Source organism: Gambusia affinis, linkage group LG03 (genome assembly GCF_019740435.1).
Source record: "Gambusia affinis linkage group LG03, SWU_Gaff_1.0, whole genome shotgun sequence".
NCBI classification, from domain to species: domain Eukaryota; kingdom Metazoa; phylum Chordata; class Actinopteri; order Cyprinodontiformes; family Poeciliidae; genus Gambusia; species Gambusia affinis.
In genome coordinates, this window is record NC_057870.1 from 3,426,021 (window position 1) to 3,444,506 (window position 18,486).

Consider the following 18,486-nt stretch of genomic DNA (forward strand, 5'->3'; position numbering starts at 1 on the left):
TCCTGAAGCGGCCAATACATACCTGAACATTTTAAACATGGTTTTTTTTTTCAGTCTGATAATATTCACTCTCCCTTTGTGGTTACCTAAGGAGGTCTGAAAGAAGACTATAAGTTGTAAACAAAGTTGTAACGATCATTGCTCCCGTTGGACAGAAATGACTGACAGGCTGGGAAAAACAAACATGGAGGTCCTGTTGTGTTCGCCACAGCTGCTGTTGCAGTTTTTCACATAAATAAACATACCCACAAAATTCAGACCAATCACACAATAGTTTTGCATGGAGAGGGGGGCAAAAAGTTTGCCAGGGTGGTTGTGACAAGAAGGTGCAGATGACATGAGGCGTGAGAAGAAAATGACGCCATTTTGTTCATGCAGCCGTGACAATGAGAACGGGTTTCACCTCAACCAAGCAGAGCCCTGTAGAAATTGTTCTGTAACCTTCAAATATTAATAGCTGTCTAGGTCTTTGTTGTTGTTGTTTATTCTTTTCATATTGGGATTACTGTGTTTTTTTTTTTTTTTCTTTTGGCCTACTTCATGATGTCAAACAGTTTCTCTTAAAATCATTTCTTTCAGGCCTGGCAGATGAAACTGAACCCAGTTGTCAAAATGTTAGGATTTGTCACTGTCACTTCATGAACTAACAAGAACAGGTTGGTTTGGATAGCCTTTTGTCTCAAAATTTGGTTAATTACCTTAATCAATAAAGTTTGACAAAAAGTGAAGCGTAGAGAGATCTGTAACATCTGTAACAGCGCGTTGTGTGCTAGCTTTTCAGCAGTAGCAAACATTTGGGACTTGCTGTTGTATCTCCAGTCTCAGCTTTGTTTCATTAATCAGAAACCTTTCAGTTTCAAACCGCCTCAGAGGATCGGTTTTATGAAGTGAGGGCTAAACCTTTTATCTTTTGTACACACTGTGAGCAGTGAAGCCCCCCCCGAGTGTAGGCACTATACGGTTTCCTGCTTTAATTCATAACCCTCTAGTCAGAGTCCAGGTCGCCTGCAGCCATTGACCCGGCTGATCCGTGTTTCTGGATGTTGCGTGGTGGCTGTGTTTGCCTTTAGCTGTCAGCGCTCACTGTTCCCAGTTCCAGCTGCCAAGAGCTTTGGACAGAGCCATCATTCAAGGTTTCAGTCCACAGTTCACTCCTTCCTTTCACGAATGCTCTTTCACAGCACTGTATGTTAATACTTTGGCCTGTGATGAAATGTTAAAGTTAATTCAAAAGGAATTTATGCTGAAAGTAAAACATCTCCAAAAATTTAATGAGACTATTAAGTTGATGGTTAAAGTAACTTTGATGGATAAAAATACTATTTTTACACATTTATTAAAAAATTTTCATTGTCGTGACCGTATAAGACAGATCATCTGCTACACTACAGCTTCTTCCCATCAGCAGAGGCTACCATGAAGTCTAAGGCTAGTTAGCATGGCCACCGATGACGTTGGATAAATAGTTTTCTTGTAAGTGTAAGTTGTTTCTCTGACACTGGCACATTTAGCAGCGCATACACAAAGTGATTGACAGCACTTAGACCCTCCTCCTGGCTCTCATGGAGTTTTTTTGACCAAGCATGGAGCATTTCTTTAGACTCAGGGAGGAAAAGTGAAGGAGATCAAATTATTCACAGATTAATATTTACAAAATAGTTTTTATAAAGTCACTCACCGCAGCTTAAATTTCTTAATACCTTTGACTGGTTCTGTATGTACTGTATGTCTAATCAGCATTTAATACAAAAGATCAGAGCAGAACGCAGCTTTGGTTGTTCTGATCTTGAGGTAATTGCAGCGTTGACCAGTGAAAATGGTTTTCTGTGTGTTGCCTTGTTCTGCTGATTTACTCTTGTGTCACAGTTTACAGTCCAATAACTTAGAGAGGTGTTCGTATAGAAAGCCTTTAGCCCATAAATCAGCCCGTAAAGCTGTGCTTGGATCAGCATCAGCCTTCTTGTACCTCCAGGTAACAATGGAGAAGAAGGACACTAAGAGAAATAATCCGGCGTTTGGTCTCTGCCATGACAAGTCATGCAATTAAGCTGCTTTGTGTCTCTAAACACAAAGATTTCTTTAGTTTTTTCATTTGAGGGTTATTTCCGTTTAATTAACTGTTCTTGTGTTTCCCGTAAGGATATTTTATTATTGGCAATTATCTAAGAGCTAAAATGGAACGGCATTGTTCACTGATTGGATTGAAGTTTGGACATCTTTTGAAAATGCTTTCTGTTTCTTTGTCAGCAGCTTCACTGCTGCTGTGACAAAGGATTAAAGTTGTGTTCTAAGTGATAACCAACACAGCCAGGGATTATATTTCACCATGACTGTTTCCATGAGGCTTGTTCCACTTCAATGTCTCCTGCTTTTATGGGAGCACTTCAGCTGTTGTTAAATGATTATTTTTAAAGAAAAAGGATGTTTAGAACAAGACATTTTGATTTGGAATGTTGAATAAGTGTCTTTCAAATATGTCTGATTGCTAATTCTGCCTTTTCAGAATCCGACAGTCATCAAAAGTTGTCTTTTTAAAATGGTAGCCATTTTGTCTTGTTCAGGGTCACCGAGGTGAGTTTATGTCCAACCAACCTCTGCACTCATAGGCAAGATCAAAAATAAATAAATACTACGATCTATTTTTGCAATGTTGACTCCCTGTCAGGCGCGGCATTGAGATGTAACCAGATTCAGGTCAAAGTGCACAACTTTCAGCTTCACTGTTCACAACTGGCACTTATGTCTGACCGGAAGAATCCGAGGGGATTTATTTGGAGGTCATTAGATCACACAGCTGTCAGCAACACTGCCCTCACCACGCAGAGGAGAAACTGTGTGAAACACAAAGTGTTTTTACATATTAATCAAATCAAGAGAATCTCAGACAGACGGTGTGTGTTTTACTCAACTGTCAAAGTTTCTTCCAACCAACATTAAACAGAGAGGCGTGACCAGTGAGTGAGCAATAGCCTCTTTAGAAATGTAAGCTGCAGCAGCTCTATACCCTGGTAAAAAAAAAAAATAGACCCTTGTAGTACATTCATCTATTTGCTACAGAGAAATGATTGCTGCCTGGAGATCTGAATTCTGCTGAAGTTTTACATTTGACCCAGTTGCTAACGTTAGCACGTGACATATGTGATGCACCAGTTCAACGCTATGAAGCTTACCAGAAATTCCCTGTGTTGTAAACAACCATCCTCCTCCACTGCGAAGAGAGAAGTGCCTAGCTGAGCGAGTCGGCTGTTGATGTTAATTCAATATTTGGAAGATTGGCCAACACGGACTGAACGGCTTTGTTCACTTCCTCCGCTGACATTACTAAAACTAATGGCAGACTAAAACAACGCAGAAAATTGATATCATCGTTCTCAGTTTCTCCTTCTGGTCGCTGATTGGCCCTGAAGGTAGAAAGCCCAGACTGAGCTGGAAGCAAGATTTGAATCGAGCAGAATTGCACAGGATGGCAACGTCCAGGCTAGCTCATCACCAGCTAGCTTCCAATCCTCACAGGTTTAATTTCCTTCTGCCCCCAAGAGTCCTGTCACCAGTTCACCTCCGTTCCTTCCTTAGATACTGACCACAGCAGACTGAAGATCCCCACCACTCCCATAACGCACACACACTCTTACACACACACACAAGAATAGCTGCCTAAAGAGAACAAAGTAAGAGAAGCACACTGTTAAGCTTCAAGTGAGAAAAACAAACTATTGTTTGTATTCCACTGCCTAAACCTTTCATTGAACTTGCTCAGGGAGTTGATGGTATTTTTAGTTGTCAGTTTAACACTCTTGGTAATAAGTGACCAAATAGCGTGCTGAGCCGTTTCAAGTGATTAGCTTTGTTGGGGCCACTTGTTTCCTCGTTCAAGGGGCTTTGGGAGGACAGCCGAAGTGGAGTCATGTCAGAACAGTCATTAGCGTTCCGAGTCGAGGTTTTGTGTCGTGTGCGACTGCTGATTGAAATTATTGCTCACATTTCAGGTTAGGCTCAGATGAAAGCATGACTAAGGAGACAAGTTTTGATCCGCGGCGAGGAATTGGAGAAATAAGAAGAAGAAGTGAAACTCCACCTCTTCCTTGGATATTTTGGCACTTCACCTCGAGATGCCTGACTGATTAATGTATCCGCGCTGCACATTAGGTGTCTGAGTCAACTCGAAATTGACAGAAGCACCGCGGGCCAAACAGGTGGAAGACTACAAGCAAATAAAGGTGAAGGTAATGGAGCGTGCTAATGGGTGCATTCATTAAGCACCGCCGTCTCCACCCGTGACCCAATCTCTCGCGCGTCCTGGAGAAGTGAGTCATTGCTCACGTTAAATAATGCGCCTCGTCAGGGAGCCGTGCAGAGCCCTTCAGCGTGATGACAATCGCGGTATTAGAAAAGAAATCACCGCCATGGGGGCCCGAGCCCGTCGGCTACTTAAGGAGCAGGCAGTCCGCTCCTTTTCTACGCTCTGAATTAAACACATGATCAGACTCGGCGCTGGCGGCTGAGGGATCAACAGCTCTCTCAGAAGCGGTCAAGAGGGGTCGCCGTGTTGTCTCGGTGCAGAAACCGAGAGAGGTACCTGCAAGCACTGACAGCTGGAGAAAATCCTGAGTATAACACACACAGAGACACGCACACGCACACACACACTGCGCCCTGCCATCCTGAACACCCCGGGTCAGACGTTGAGACAGTAATTGGGAAGTCTGGAATGGATGTCATCACCTAGAGAGAGCATTTACCATGAAGGTGTTCCAGGAGACAGAGGCAGATCTTAATTCTGATAAGACTGCTTTAATAGCCCAGGAGCTTACATAACTGCTCTCTTTAGAAAAAAAAAAAAAAGAGGACACAAAAGTTTCCAGGAGATGTGGGCGAGTGTCAGAAGAAGAAAAAGGAGAGAAAAAAAAGTTGGAGTATCATTTCAGAGGCTTTTAAGACAATTAAGGTGGTGGGAATCACGGCGTAACAAGTAAACAATCAGTTGTTCTGGGGATAAATATGTGATTTGAAAGGGTGTTTTTATCCGGCGCGGCCCACCGTGGGTGTTTGTTGCACGGCTGCTGTCAGCGGGAAACAAGCCCACCTCTCCCCCCACTGCCGGGTTTTTTTAGGTGACACGCTACACCCTCAGCAAGCCGTCTTTCAGCTGGCTTTAAAAGGAACAAAACGAGCGCCGTCTGCCTCCCTCGGAAGAGAAGTGAGCAAGACAATGAAAGCGACGAGCCGCGCTGAAGATGTTGAAGTGTACGTGTGAACAAAAGCGTTTGCTGACAGGCCTGAGAGTCGTCTGAAAAGCAGCAAGAACCTAAAGTTTCGATAAAAAAAACACTGTTTATGTTGTCATTACAGCAGTATTTAGACAGGAGGAATCACTAATAATTGTACCTTGTTATTATTATTATCACCGCAAGGGTAAACATTGTCTTCATTTGCTTATTTAAACTAGTAAACCTATTCACCCGTTCATCCATCGTCTTGTCCTCGTCAGCATCGCGAACATAGATGCATTCTACTAGAATTTGTTTGAAATCTGCTGAATAACTGAATAATTATGTAGAAGAGAAGATACAACGTGATGTAAAGGTATTTGCTCCTGCAGATTTCTTTCTTTTTTGTGTTTTTGTTTTCCACCACTCAGATGTTCTAGAATCCAGATAATTAGACTAATTCTAATTTTAGACAGAAATAATCAGAGTAAAAACTAAGGGCAGTTTTCAAGCAAATATTTCATATTTCTAAGGGATGAGCAGCCTCTAAGCTCAGCCAACAGCGTGAAAATCCTCTTTGATGATCCGTCTTCTGAATTGACTGAATTCACCGTGATACATCACATTCCTTTAGAGCTGATTTTAGTGTCACTATAATTAATCAGAGGCGTCCAAACTGGTGGCCCTCTGTGGCCCTTGGACTGATTTTTGTGTTTCAAATCAGACCAAAAATACATAAAACATAACCAAAATACAATTAAAACAAATATATATTTTTGCATGTCATTCTTATGACAGTGTCCAAAATGTTTTGACCCTTTATTTGTGACTTGTTGCTTTCTTCTTCTTTGAAGCTGAGGTCAAAAGACTGTTTGACCTCTGGCTTCCGCTAAAGCGGAGCAGAGCTAACAAATGACCCACCGTCTCTGTGACCCGTGGATACTGATAGCAGCGCACATATCTTCGTTAAGTTGTTTTCCTTATGCACTATCCGGAGCCCATCTGCTGCTGCTACCACGTATGTTTGTTGCGAGCAGCTTTTAATGAGCACGCTCCGACTCAAAGCCAGGGCACGGCGACTCCTCACCTGCGCCGGAGCTGATGCTCGCCGTCCTTCTGCGCAGAGAAACAACTTGAACCCGCGGAGCCGAAAGTCGGCGACACGCCGGCTCTGAGGCGTCTGGACCTGGAAGTCCGACCCCACGGGGACGTGTCCGGAGCCCAGCAGGGTTCAGGCTCCTCTCATTAGTCTGCTTTCCTCGCTGCAAGAACAAAGGCTCAAAGAGAAATGAACACGACACATCTGTTGTGACAAATAGAGCAACTTCAATACGGAAAGTCTGAACAGCACTTAAAGTGTTACAGCGCTGTGTGCAATGTGACTAAAACTTTTGTAGGTATATGTTTGAGTAAAGTGAACATTGTTCTTTTATCCTATGAGCTACTGACAGCAGAAGTTCCTGGCAAAATGCAGTTTTTATTTGCAGAAATTGAGACATAAAAATGTCAAAATAAGGGGGAAAAAAATGCAGTGCTTTCTTCTTTCAGACCTCAAATGATGCAAAGAAGACAAGTTCATATTCATTTAGAATCAACAATACTAGTGTTTGAACTGAAGAAGATTTTAGAAATCAGTATTTGGTGGAATAACCATGAGGTTTTTAATGAGGTTCAGTGCAGTGGTCTCGTCATTTGTTTCCAGAGCTGTCGTTGCATACAAAAACGATAAACCCCTTTTAATGCTGTCTGACCTGAAACATCAAACCTTTCCCATTTTAGCTCAGCAGTTAATAACTTTCTCCCAACGTTATTAGCCCTTTAAACAATTTGCAACAGCCTTGGTGATGATGCAACTTTTTATGTCTCTGGATACATGAGATAAAAAAAAGGAGGCGGATAGTCAGTGGCGTGGGCAGACATCTTGGGGCGCAAGAGCTCAAATACAAACAGGGGCACCTTGTGCTGCAGATGGAGCCGCCAGCTGTGTGAGATTTATTACAGGCCCAGACTGAACATTATGGATGTACAACTATTTCAATGACGCAGGTGTTTAACAATGTCCACCCACAAAATAAAATAAAATCAACTTAAAACAAGGATATGGTCTAAGTCCAGTGTTCTCTTGATGGCAAAATAAGGAAAATGTGGCCAATGGTTATATAGGCTTTGGAATCTGCAAATGCTGCCACAGTAAAATAAAAAAAGCAACAACAAAAAAAGTTTCAGAAGGGCACTTTTTTTGTCCAGAGAAAAAAGAGCAGGTGCTCTGGCAGCACTTAGGGTCTATCTGTGCAGAGTGGCAGATTTTCACTACGTTATGAGCATATTTCTAGAGTAGAATGCAAATGTAGGCACAAGGCCGGTAATTAATCTAGCTGTTAAATTTAAAAATTTCGTATTCACGGATGTGTATATGAAATTTTCCAGACATTTTTCATCTTCACCCCTTTCTTACCGTTTTGGTTAAGGAAATTGAACTGTATTTATCCACAATTTCCAAGAGTACAAACATGAAAAATTTTAAAATTTGAATATTTTGAATTCGTCATAACGTCTGTCTTTTTTGTGTTGTTGTTGTTTTTGTATGAATCTAAGTCTTGGATTGAAATGGCCTGAAAGGCCTCTCAGAGAGGAAGAAGCTATTATTTGAAAAGAAACATAAAAATCAAATTTCAGTTTACAAAGTAACTTCATTTTCGGACACGTTTCCTGTGAGAAACATGAGACTAAACTTTGCAGTGAGATTCCATTTGGAGGAAAGAGGTTTGAGGCGTCAGCATCATCCTTACTGTGAAGAGCAGCGGAGGCACCATGGTATTGTGTTTTACTGAAGGAGGGTCACAAGGAAAGTACATTGTGTGAAAATGTCCAACAGCGTCTTAAGACATGAGGCGGACAGTTAATGGACAATGCACCGCCAAATTAGTTTCAACAGTAAATATTTTGGAGTGGTCATCACAAAGCATTCATCTCAGTCCCAGAGAACAGAATCCCAGCAAACTGATACTTGTCAAAAGAAATCTAATTTATACAGAGGTATTGTACCTAATACTGAGAAAATGTACCTAATTTTCTGAATTTGAAGGAAGTAATAAAAATCATCTGGAAAAAAAAAGAATTATTCTGGCACTAAGCAAATACGGAGGGTTTTGCAAATCATACTTGAGCTAAAACAGAACAAGCTTAGTGTAGTTTAATGTCAGATGAATGTATAACACAATTTCTTTCAGTTATTCACTTCAGCATTTACCAAGGAAGACTACACGCTTGTTTCTGATGATTTCTACAAAATCACACTCACAAAAAACCCCCAAACATTTGGTTTACTTGTGTGTGCTTTCCCGTTTAGCGCCCAGACACTGGAAGGCTGTGAAATCCTCCTGGGCCCAGAGGTGACGTACGGTCCTTCAGGCCTGGATCTCTTTTGCCCCGTTGCCATGACTGTCGCCCACTGTGCAGAGGTGGAGGCTGAGAACTGGAACATTCAGCTCAAGAGAAAAACCCAGGACGGCAAATGGGAGGTAAGCCGCAGGCCGAACACCTGTCAAGTTACATTACAGTGCGTCCGATCTGAACCTGGCTCAGCAAATGCCACTTGGTCCACATTGCTTATCTTTTCTTTTGTACTTCCTTTTTTCTGTGTAGCTAAATGTCAGCAGTAATAGAGGTTTGGTAGCTCAGGAGCCAGACAGATCTGTCAGCTCCCTTTGTTTGCTGAGGCTGAATATGTTGTCTGCCTCTTGTTTGCACGTAGTTTCTCCAAGTCAAAGCAACAGCAGCTTGTCTTTGAGGATTGGGTGATAAATATATTAATAAAATGTGAATTTTAGTTAAAAGAATGTTTTCTACATTATTTAAATTATGTTAAACATCAGCAACATGCAGCTTCTGGTTCTTGTGAAGTTTCATGGACTTGCTATGTGAGTACTAAACGGTGTTTGGACATCAGGGATGCAAATTGTAAGTTGAGCCATATTTTACTTATTTCTGATGAGCTAAGGGTAAATATTTCATATCCATATCTTTCAGACGAATGAAGTGGTTTGTTTGAATAGGTTTGTTTAATTCAATTAAAAATACTCTATTGGTTCCCAAATAGCAGCGATGAAAACCAGTATGGATTCAAATGTTTTTCAAACACATCTATACATAATATCAGAAATTAATATAATCGGAATCCTAATTTTTTCCCCTGTACCATGAGAAAGGTCAAACTTGTTAAACTGGGATTTTTTTGATTGTTAGAAGAAAAAACTGTTTTTATCTAAGAAAAAAGGGTCTTTTCTAAATCTTTATTTAAAATAACTGATTCAGACACATAACAACAAAAAGGTGCAATTTATTATAAAAACCTGAAAGGGTAAAACAATCCACAAAAATACAAAAACAGTTAAAAATTAAACAGAAATATTACAATTACAAGCATAATCTTAATTCTTAAATGAATACATTTCTATAAATATTGAGATCTTTTTTATTTACCAGTAAGAAAGAGAAGGGAAAAGGGCTAACGTAGTAGCTAGCTAATTTTGTTAGCTTTGCACGGTGTTAACAACCTGTGCAATAATGTTGTGTATGTTTTGTGAGCAAAAATCCTAGCCAATCCTAGGCTAGGATTCCTAGCATGCCTACAACTAGGCATGCTAGTTGTTAGCCGCTTCAAAGCTAACTCCTTCTCATTGGCCAGCACTGGTCGCTCAGTTACCAGGGTGACCTATCATTAATCAGATCAATATCTAGCTTCAGAATGGGCGAAGCCTCCTGCAACAAGGAAGTAGACACAGACTCGGTGAGCAATAGTCTAAATTTTGGTGCATAAAAAATATCTTTATCACCGTGGTCACCAAACAAAGATTTTCCTATCATGTTTTATATCATATTTCGCTTGTTATTCATAATTTTTTATTCAAATGACAAAAGGATTTTTTTTTCAACATTAAAATCAATTAATTAAAATTAGATTTCTGAATATCTTGATAAGAAAAAAACTTATTAAATCAAATATTAGACATTTATTCCTCCCAACACAGATCATTTAAACTGTTGGTGATCACCCTCTGCCTGGCTATCTGTAAATATGTACTTTATAAGCCAAAAGTCACTTAGTCAGTGTAATATATGGCGAGTTATGTGCCACTCATAAAAGACTGTCGGGCTTACTTGGGCGAGTTGATTGATGCGACCTCCGATCCGCTCGGCCTCCAGAGTGTGACATAAGGCCATGTGGATGTAACACTGCTGCTCTGTCAGGAGGGAAATAAAGAAACAATTACAGCTTGTAATGGCCAGAGAGAGGCATGGCTGCTGTCAGTCTGCAAGTAGAGAATGGCAGACGGGCGTTGCGGGAGTTGGAAACAGGAACTATCGATTATTAGATCAGGAAAGGCACAACACAGCAAATTTAGGCGTAGGGCAATCATGAGCAAAATCATGGGAGTTGTTCCTCCAATGACCTTGGCTCTCCGGCCACACACAGTTGATCAAGCATTGATTTTAAACTCAACAGAGTGGTATTGCTCTCACTTTTCTGTTTCTCGCAGCTCGTTAATGCTGCTGTTCAACAGGACACGTTGTGTTTTCCTGAATTGGTCCCTTCTTTTTGTTTTGTTTTTCTGTCCTTTTTCCCCCTATTGGTGCTGATTGTTTCACTTGTCTGGATAAAATCCAGAGAGTTTAATCCCTGGCCCAGAGGCATAACATGCCCCAATAGCAGTTGTCGCCTCGCATTACTTGCTCGTGTTTTGGGGCAGAAACCGGCAAAATGATTACAAGACAAGTGGGAAAAGAAGATTGCCATGTTGGGACTGGGTTATAATGAAGAGAACGGGGACTAATGGAAATGTAAAGATGATGTAAACCTTTGGCAAGCCCAGAATAGATCAGAATAATGAATGGTGCAGGTTTGCCGCTGGCTGTTATGGTGCTTGTCACTTCTTAAGTGTTATTTGGGTCGCTGCTGCCTACAGTCTGCATTGTTAACTTTTGTCTTCTGTCATTGGGAATATCTAAGAGCGCAAGCTGCTTCTTTATCGAGCCCCAAACAAAGACTCAACAGAACACTATTCAGCTGGCAAAATTCAATTCAAAGTCCTTAATTAAAGCTATGTAACTTATACATTTAAAAAACAAAACATCAATGGTTGCTCTCTGCTACGCTGCAGCTAGCACAGCCTGTTGTGAACGCTAAAGCTAGCATTCACAGCTATAGCGTTCACAACAGGTTGTGGTAGTTGGAGGAGATCCATTTTATTCACAGATTATTTGTCTCATATCACACCCTCACAACATGGTGATGGTTTACAAAATATGTTTAAAAAAAATTATTTTTCTAAAATAAAAGTTACATTCTGCACCTCTGATCCCAGTTGGGAATAAAATGTGACAGTTTTCTTCAAATAAATTCTCATGACAGTGAACAAGAAGGTGACAAAACAACATTTTAACTTAGTGTAATGTGCTCCAGATGCAAAGTGTGAATATATAGGGTTTTTTTTATTATTATTTAAAAAAAATAGCTTGGAATAATCCAGATCAACACAGATCCTCAAATGGTAGGTAGCATCAGTAAACAGCAAAAAATAAAAAGCATGAAGAAGAAACATGTAATAATAATAATAATAATGATGAAAAAAAAAAAGCCGGTTTGCACCACAAAAATCCTTGTTTGCTTCTCCCATGACCACAGATTCATGTTTACGTAACTTTGGCTTTTACAAGCAACCTCTGTTTGCTCTTGTGTGACAAAAGGGAGGCAATTTCTTAAGATGTGCCAGAGTTCTGAGTGAGAGGAGAAAAGAAAAGAAGAGAGGAAATAAGAACGGAGTCAAGATTCATGTCACTTTGAGATTTCACTCTAATATTAAAAGGGCACAGAGCTCCTTGGAGCTTCTTGGTTGGAAATAATGACTCACCGTTGAGGTTTAACCTAAAGAGGCAGAGGGAGAGGGGTTTGAAGATGTTATAATACCTCCAAATCCACAGCGCCATCAAAACACCCTCATCTCAGCTGCCATTAAAATGCATATGACTCACAGAAGAGTCCTCAACACTCCCAGCTACACTGTGTTATTATTCAACACCATAACGCAGTGTGTTAAGCTGCGCTTACGAGAAAGAAGAAGGCATAAATACAAAATGCATAAACATAAAGTATTTACAGGAGTCCTTGCACCTGATTAGGATGGAGCTGAACCAAATGGTAGCGGTGCACGTCTCATCAGTAAAGCAGAGCAGACTGTCAAATAGGGCTGCAACTTGTGCTATTGGTTAATCTATCAATTATTCTGAGGATTAATCAATGAATTAGATTTAGAAAATTCCACATTCTGCAGATTTTTTTTAAGCAACACTCCAGATATGTTTTTAAAAAGGGAACGACATAACATGATGTAAAGCTCAAAAAGGTTGATTTTATAAAACTCGTCCACTTTAATTTTTTTTTTCCCAGAATTTGAGCCAGGTGAAGCTAAAGCTGCCACTTGAAGAATTTTGAGTAGACAAATGATTTTTGTTATTATAAATACAATATATATATATATATATATATATATATATATATATATATATATATATATATATATATATATATATATATATATATATATATTTTATATATATATATATATATATATATATATATATATATATATATATATATATATCTATCTATATATATATATATATATATATATATATAGTACAATTTTAGGGTTACATATTGCTCTGGGTGTGTTGTTCTTTCAGCAAAATGGCCTTGAAGTCCCCAACTAATGATTAATGGGTTACTAAGCTAGTTGATGATCATTTCAATAATCAATTAAACATAAGGAATCACAATTAATCTGATTAATTGTTTCGGCCCTATTGTCATGTTTTAGATGTTAAACTTTATTTCCCAACAGGAGCCGCCAAAACGTCTCCTCTGAATGACATGTTATCACAAGGAAATTAAATATCCTCCTAAATTTTCTCAAAACCCTCCTCCATTTTCTTGTTCAGAGTCCACCATGAATTGTCTTCGGTCCTCCAACTTTTGCTTTTTGTGTTTCTAAAAATGTTGTTCCCTTAGCAATCTCAAGAAAGTCAATTGTTGCCGTCTGATCAGGATCTGCACGATGAGGCAACTGAAAATGCATTGAGTCCCCCTGGAGACTGAAACACAACGAATCTCAGTTTACAATACTAAAAAATCAAAACATAACGCGGTTTGGAGAACAATATCTTAGAGTCATTCAGCCTCAGATAGTGAAGCGCTGTAATCTGGCTAAAGCTGTAATAAAACAAGGCGGGCAGGGAGCGAACATGTGCGGCTCTCCTGTCTCGCATGATGTGATTGCTGCTAGCATGACTTTTAATTGGCGCTTTGCCAGTTAACTTGATTATTTGCGAGCGGAGACGGCTCCTCCAGCTGTGTTTTAGCACGCCGTTTGGTCTCACTGCTCCTCATTAAATCGTACCTTCGCATGAATTTCATGGATTCCGTCTCCTTGCCAGGGAGCGGATCACAACGCGCTGCGTGACCGTACTGCGAGGAGGTTCTTGAAAAACCACTTCAACAAATCTGAATGGGGGCAGGAATCTGAATCCTACACCCACCTTTCTCTCTCCTGGAATATTTTACTGCCATTAAAAATCAAATTCCTTGAAGAACCTGCTTTCTCTATCATTATTAGCTACTGTTTGAGGAATTTGTCCCTTGAGGTGTGATTTAGGGGAAAGCAAGAGTGAAGAAAAAACAGATTCCTTCATTCCAGTCGGAAATAATGAAGTGCTTTCCAGCTGCTCGAGTCGTCTCATAAATAAAACAGTTTGTGTTGTTTATAATGACAACATTTTGTTCAGCTCTGTACTAACAACATCACTCATGTAGGAAATGGCTTTCTACGTTCTAGCTTCCAACCTCTCTGAGTTCATGCTGTGTGATTAAACCTACCATATGTCACCTAACTTATGATTTGAGAGCAGCTTCACATCGTGCTAAAGTTAATTGTCTCTGTCATGATATTGATGCAGCTCCTGAGATGAATATTCCTCTCTCCACTGAAGACTAGCAGCTTTGTCTGCCGTGTGAAACGGCTGCAGCGGCAGTGTGTTGGTTCTGAGTACTGAGGGGTGTTTTTTCAACTCTCATGTAAGGTTTTCAATCTTAGGCCTTGTACACGTAGTCAGGTCTTTATAAGAGCGCATATCTCCACCGCATCGTTTATAAATATGTCATACACACATTATATATATTCAATGTTGAACTGTTAACCTTTATTGTGGTTTGCAAACATTCATTCATTTGGAATTGGTCTAAAACACATTCCTAATAGTTCGGGAAAAAAAAAAATTAAATCTCTCTGGTGCTTTAAGTTGAAGCTCTCTGGTGTCATTTTCATTTTATGTTGTCCATTTAACTGAGCATTCGGAAATTAGAAATCTTCAACATGTTCGTATTTGCCTTCAGGTCTGCAGTCCGTCATGCGTGTTCTCCTTGTTTTCCTTGGCAGGAAGTGATGTCAGTGGAAGAGGAGTCCACTTCCTGTTACTGCCTGATGGATTCGAGCAGCTGCCACCTGCTGCTGGACCAGCCGGGCTCGTACGCGCTGGTGGGCGAGCCGCTGACGCAGGCGGCCGTGAAGAGGCTGAAGCTGGCCGTGTTTGGGAGCGTGGAGGCTGGCGCCCTGAACTACAGCCTGCGGGTGTACTGTGTGGACGACACGCCGCACGCCTTTCAGGTGGGGATGGAACGCCAGCATCACTTTGTGCTGCTGTACAAACAAAGACTGAATTGAGGACAGGATTTGGGAGTTAGATTTGTTTCGTTGTAGCTTTTCTTGGCTGTGGGTGGGTTGCATTTTTCTTAATAATGAAACTCTCTTGTTGAAACAAACAGAGTCATTGTTTGCTAGTGGCTGAAAACCGGAACATTTCTGGGTTTTTTTTTTTTTTTTTTTAGAAAACAGGCTTAACTAACTCTGAACAGCAGGCAGATAGTCTGAGAAAACTTACTCGGCTCTGTGATTGTCAGGGTTTTCAGGTTTCAGAACAAGGTAGCTCAACTCTGAGTCATGTTAGCTTAGCCCCGCCTTCGAGACGAAGCTCCTCCTCTGAACTGCAGCTTCCTATCTTCTGCCGCGCAGAACACTCCTGCTACTTCCTCACTCAGCTCCTTCAGACTAGCCAGCAGCAATTAGCAAACACCTGGTGCACATCTGCTGAGACGTGTACCAGCGACTTCTCAGAGCAATGCTGGTAGAAACCTTGTTAAAGGGTTGATTGAGGAGCCATGTTGGGATGATTTCCTAAAGCCATAGTTTCAGAAAGAGAAGAAGTTTTTAAAGAGACAGAGATCCAATTTCAGTTTGTGAAATTTAAATTGGATCTCTATATATAGCATTTTTATAACACCTGAAGTTACCATAGTTACTTGATTAAGCCATAAAGTGGCACCACATGCCTGGAATACACATAATACAGTCCATTTAACTAATTAGATGTGGTGGTATTAAATTACAGGACTTTCACTGGAAATCGATTTTTTTGTGTGTTTTTCACCCAAGAATGGTTAACTCATCTGAGAGAAATGAGAATCTGCAGCCTTCCTTCAAATAAGCCATCTGAGCTTTGCTTTATTTCCGGAGTCTTTATCAAAAGCAGAAGGATGCACAGATGCACTCGGAACGACTGGGAGAGACTCGGCCTACATTCAGAGGCCACATCTTGTGCGGTTGTTGGCTGGTTTCTGCGAGGGAGCCGGGGCCACAGAGAGCGACGCCATGTGAGCCGAAACAAGACGGCTGCGTTGTGAGGACTCTGACATAGCGCTGACGGATGCTCTGCTTGTGCTTGTAATAGTTCGAGGCAAAGACGGTGGCTGACTCCTGGCCGCTCCTGCGTCGGGTTGCAGGAAGTCGGCAGCAGCCGGCTGTAAGATGCGCCCTGGGTTGGCTTTATGGGTTTGCAGCCTGCCGAGCAGATGGCAGACGTTTTCTCGGGCTTTCCTTCCTGTTAACGACGCGTCTCTGTTGCGTGTTTTCCAGAGCTGCGGGACAAAATCACCCTTACAAAAAAATCCCATGAAAATCACATGTGGTTCACACAAATTTCACATGTGAATTATGTGAATCGCATGTGAAAGCACATGAATACGTGTGATTTTGGAACGTTCCGTGGTAAAATCACATGTGATTCACATCTGAATCACACATTTCCACATGTGATCACATAAAAATCACATGTGAAAACATGATTTTTTGGTGTGATTTTCATATGTGAAAATCACATGTGATTACATTTGATTTTCATGTGATTCACATGTGAACACATGTGATTTTCATGGGATTTTTTTGTAAGGGCAGCCACAGAGCAGATTCAGAAAACCTTTGTGGAAGTGTGACAGTTCACCATGTCATTGGTTTAGTTTTTTTCATACTTTGGTTAATTTTTAGATGCAGAAGGTCAAAGTATTGTGTTGTGATTCTGATTCTTGGGTAATCAGTCAACAGAAGATACAATTTTTCATAAAATGGATTCACTTATTGTTGAACAACCAGCTGAACATCTGAGTTTTCTCCCAACTTTTGTTGTCGCCATTTTGTGAACTGTGGAGTTCAGTAATTTGACGACAGTTAAACTGCTTGTGAAGGGAAAAAATTATTCAATTTCACATCAGTTTGAAAGACTAATAAATGGATTAATAAACACAAAAATGAAGGATATTATATCTCTAATTTAAGTATGTCCTAATTAGGTTTATAAATGCACAATATAGTTCCAAATAGTTACACTATTTCCCCATTAAATGCAGTTTTTATTTGTTTGTTTGCAAAAATGTTTTCTCAATTTCACTTTTTGTTACTTCTGACTATAAAAACCTTGATTCAGTGTACATTTTCAAAAGTGGTATAAACATTACAGGTTTTTTTTCACATAATGATGAATTAAAGCAAAGTGTCTCCAAGGGGCCATTTCACAGAAACTGGTTTTCGAGGACGACTTGGATGCAAATTGCCAGCGAACCGTTTCCCAAATGACTTAAACTGGCAGTTTGCAGAAAAACTTCCACTGCCCTTCGTCTGCGCTCAGGCACGGAGCGCGAGACTGCCTTCTCTGATGAGACTCTTTTTAAGTGCCAAAATTAACAGTAACTTGCTGCTGGACTGTTTCAAATTTAAATTAATTAACAGGCCTTTCCAGCTGGTATTTAATGCCTTAAATTAGATTATTTAGTGGTAGTGTTTGTACAGCTTTATAAATATAAAATAAATTAAATATGTCTCAAATTAGAGGGGTTTTTTAATATATTATTTCATTATGGTTGAGACCAAAGAATCACACTGGCATTATTGGTAGTTCCAAAACCAAGTCCCATTACCAGTTGTAACCTCCGGATTAATAACGGAGGATATTCTCATCTGTTTACGGAGCTGATATCCTCCAGAGGACATATACCCAAAGCAGCCCCCAGTAATTTTGTTGACATTTAAGAGCCACGCTGCAAAATAAATTCATTATCAAATCATATTCGTGCCTATTGTGAGATCTCATTTTGTGAAAATAAAACCAAAAAAAAAAACAAAACATGAATCCTAAACTGACAATATTGCTGAAAGCATTTTAAAGGGGAAAGCTACTACTGCCGTTCTGCTGATTTTCTTCTATAAGCCCATGTTTATTGGGCTAAATTTTGCACATTTTCTTGAATGAATAATGCATGAAGCTCCCAACGTGGGTTTGCTTTGGTCCACCGCAGAAAAGGCTGATCTATGAAGGCTGGAATAAAATCCTTCACTTATCATGACACAGACGTCTATGAATTGGTCCCAGATCACAGGCTGCTTTTGGACGTGGTGGACAGCTCCAGATACGTTCTTTTTCTTCATACTACGGAGACTCATCTCGATACTGAACATGAGCTCAAGGCTGTTTGAAGGTCCGATTTAATTTTCTAGCCTTTGAAAGCACGCAGGTCCGTGTCTACAGTTGTGAAAATTGAATCGAGGCGTACACGCGAGTCACATGCGACTGACCAAACAACACATCTAGAAATGTTTACTGGCTGCAGAACCAGATCAGGTTTCTGCTGATGGTCAAACAGGTTCGACTCTTGTTGCTGTTTCACTTACTGCATCTTCAAAGGCAGCAGAAACTGACCCTATTAAAACAAAAATAAAAACATGTTGCTTGTTTAATAAGCTTAAACTCTGATCAATGAGTCAGACAGATGTATAAATCTCCTTAGAGAGGCGGTATTGTGTGAAAGCTTTCCATCATGTTATGACGTTATCCCGTCATC

General features: G+C 40.3%; 1 protein-coding gene across 1 annotated transcript in view; it reads left to right on the plus strand.

The window, feature by feature from the left end:
* The window catches only part of unc5db (unc-5 netrin receptor Db), a 209,452-nt gene that overhangs the window by 175,367 nt on the left and 15,599 nt on the right, over window positions 1–18,486 (plus strand). Inside the window, exons 13-14 of the mRNA XM_044110930.1 lie at window positions 8,557–8,728; window positions 14,699–14,926. Coding sequence (XP_043966865.1) covers window positions 8,557–8,728; window positions 14,699–14,926 — 400 coding nt within the window. The remainder of the gene's footprint in view (window positions 1–8,556; window positions 8,729–14,698; window positions 14,927–18,486) is intronic.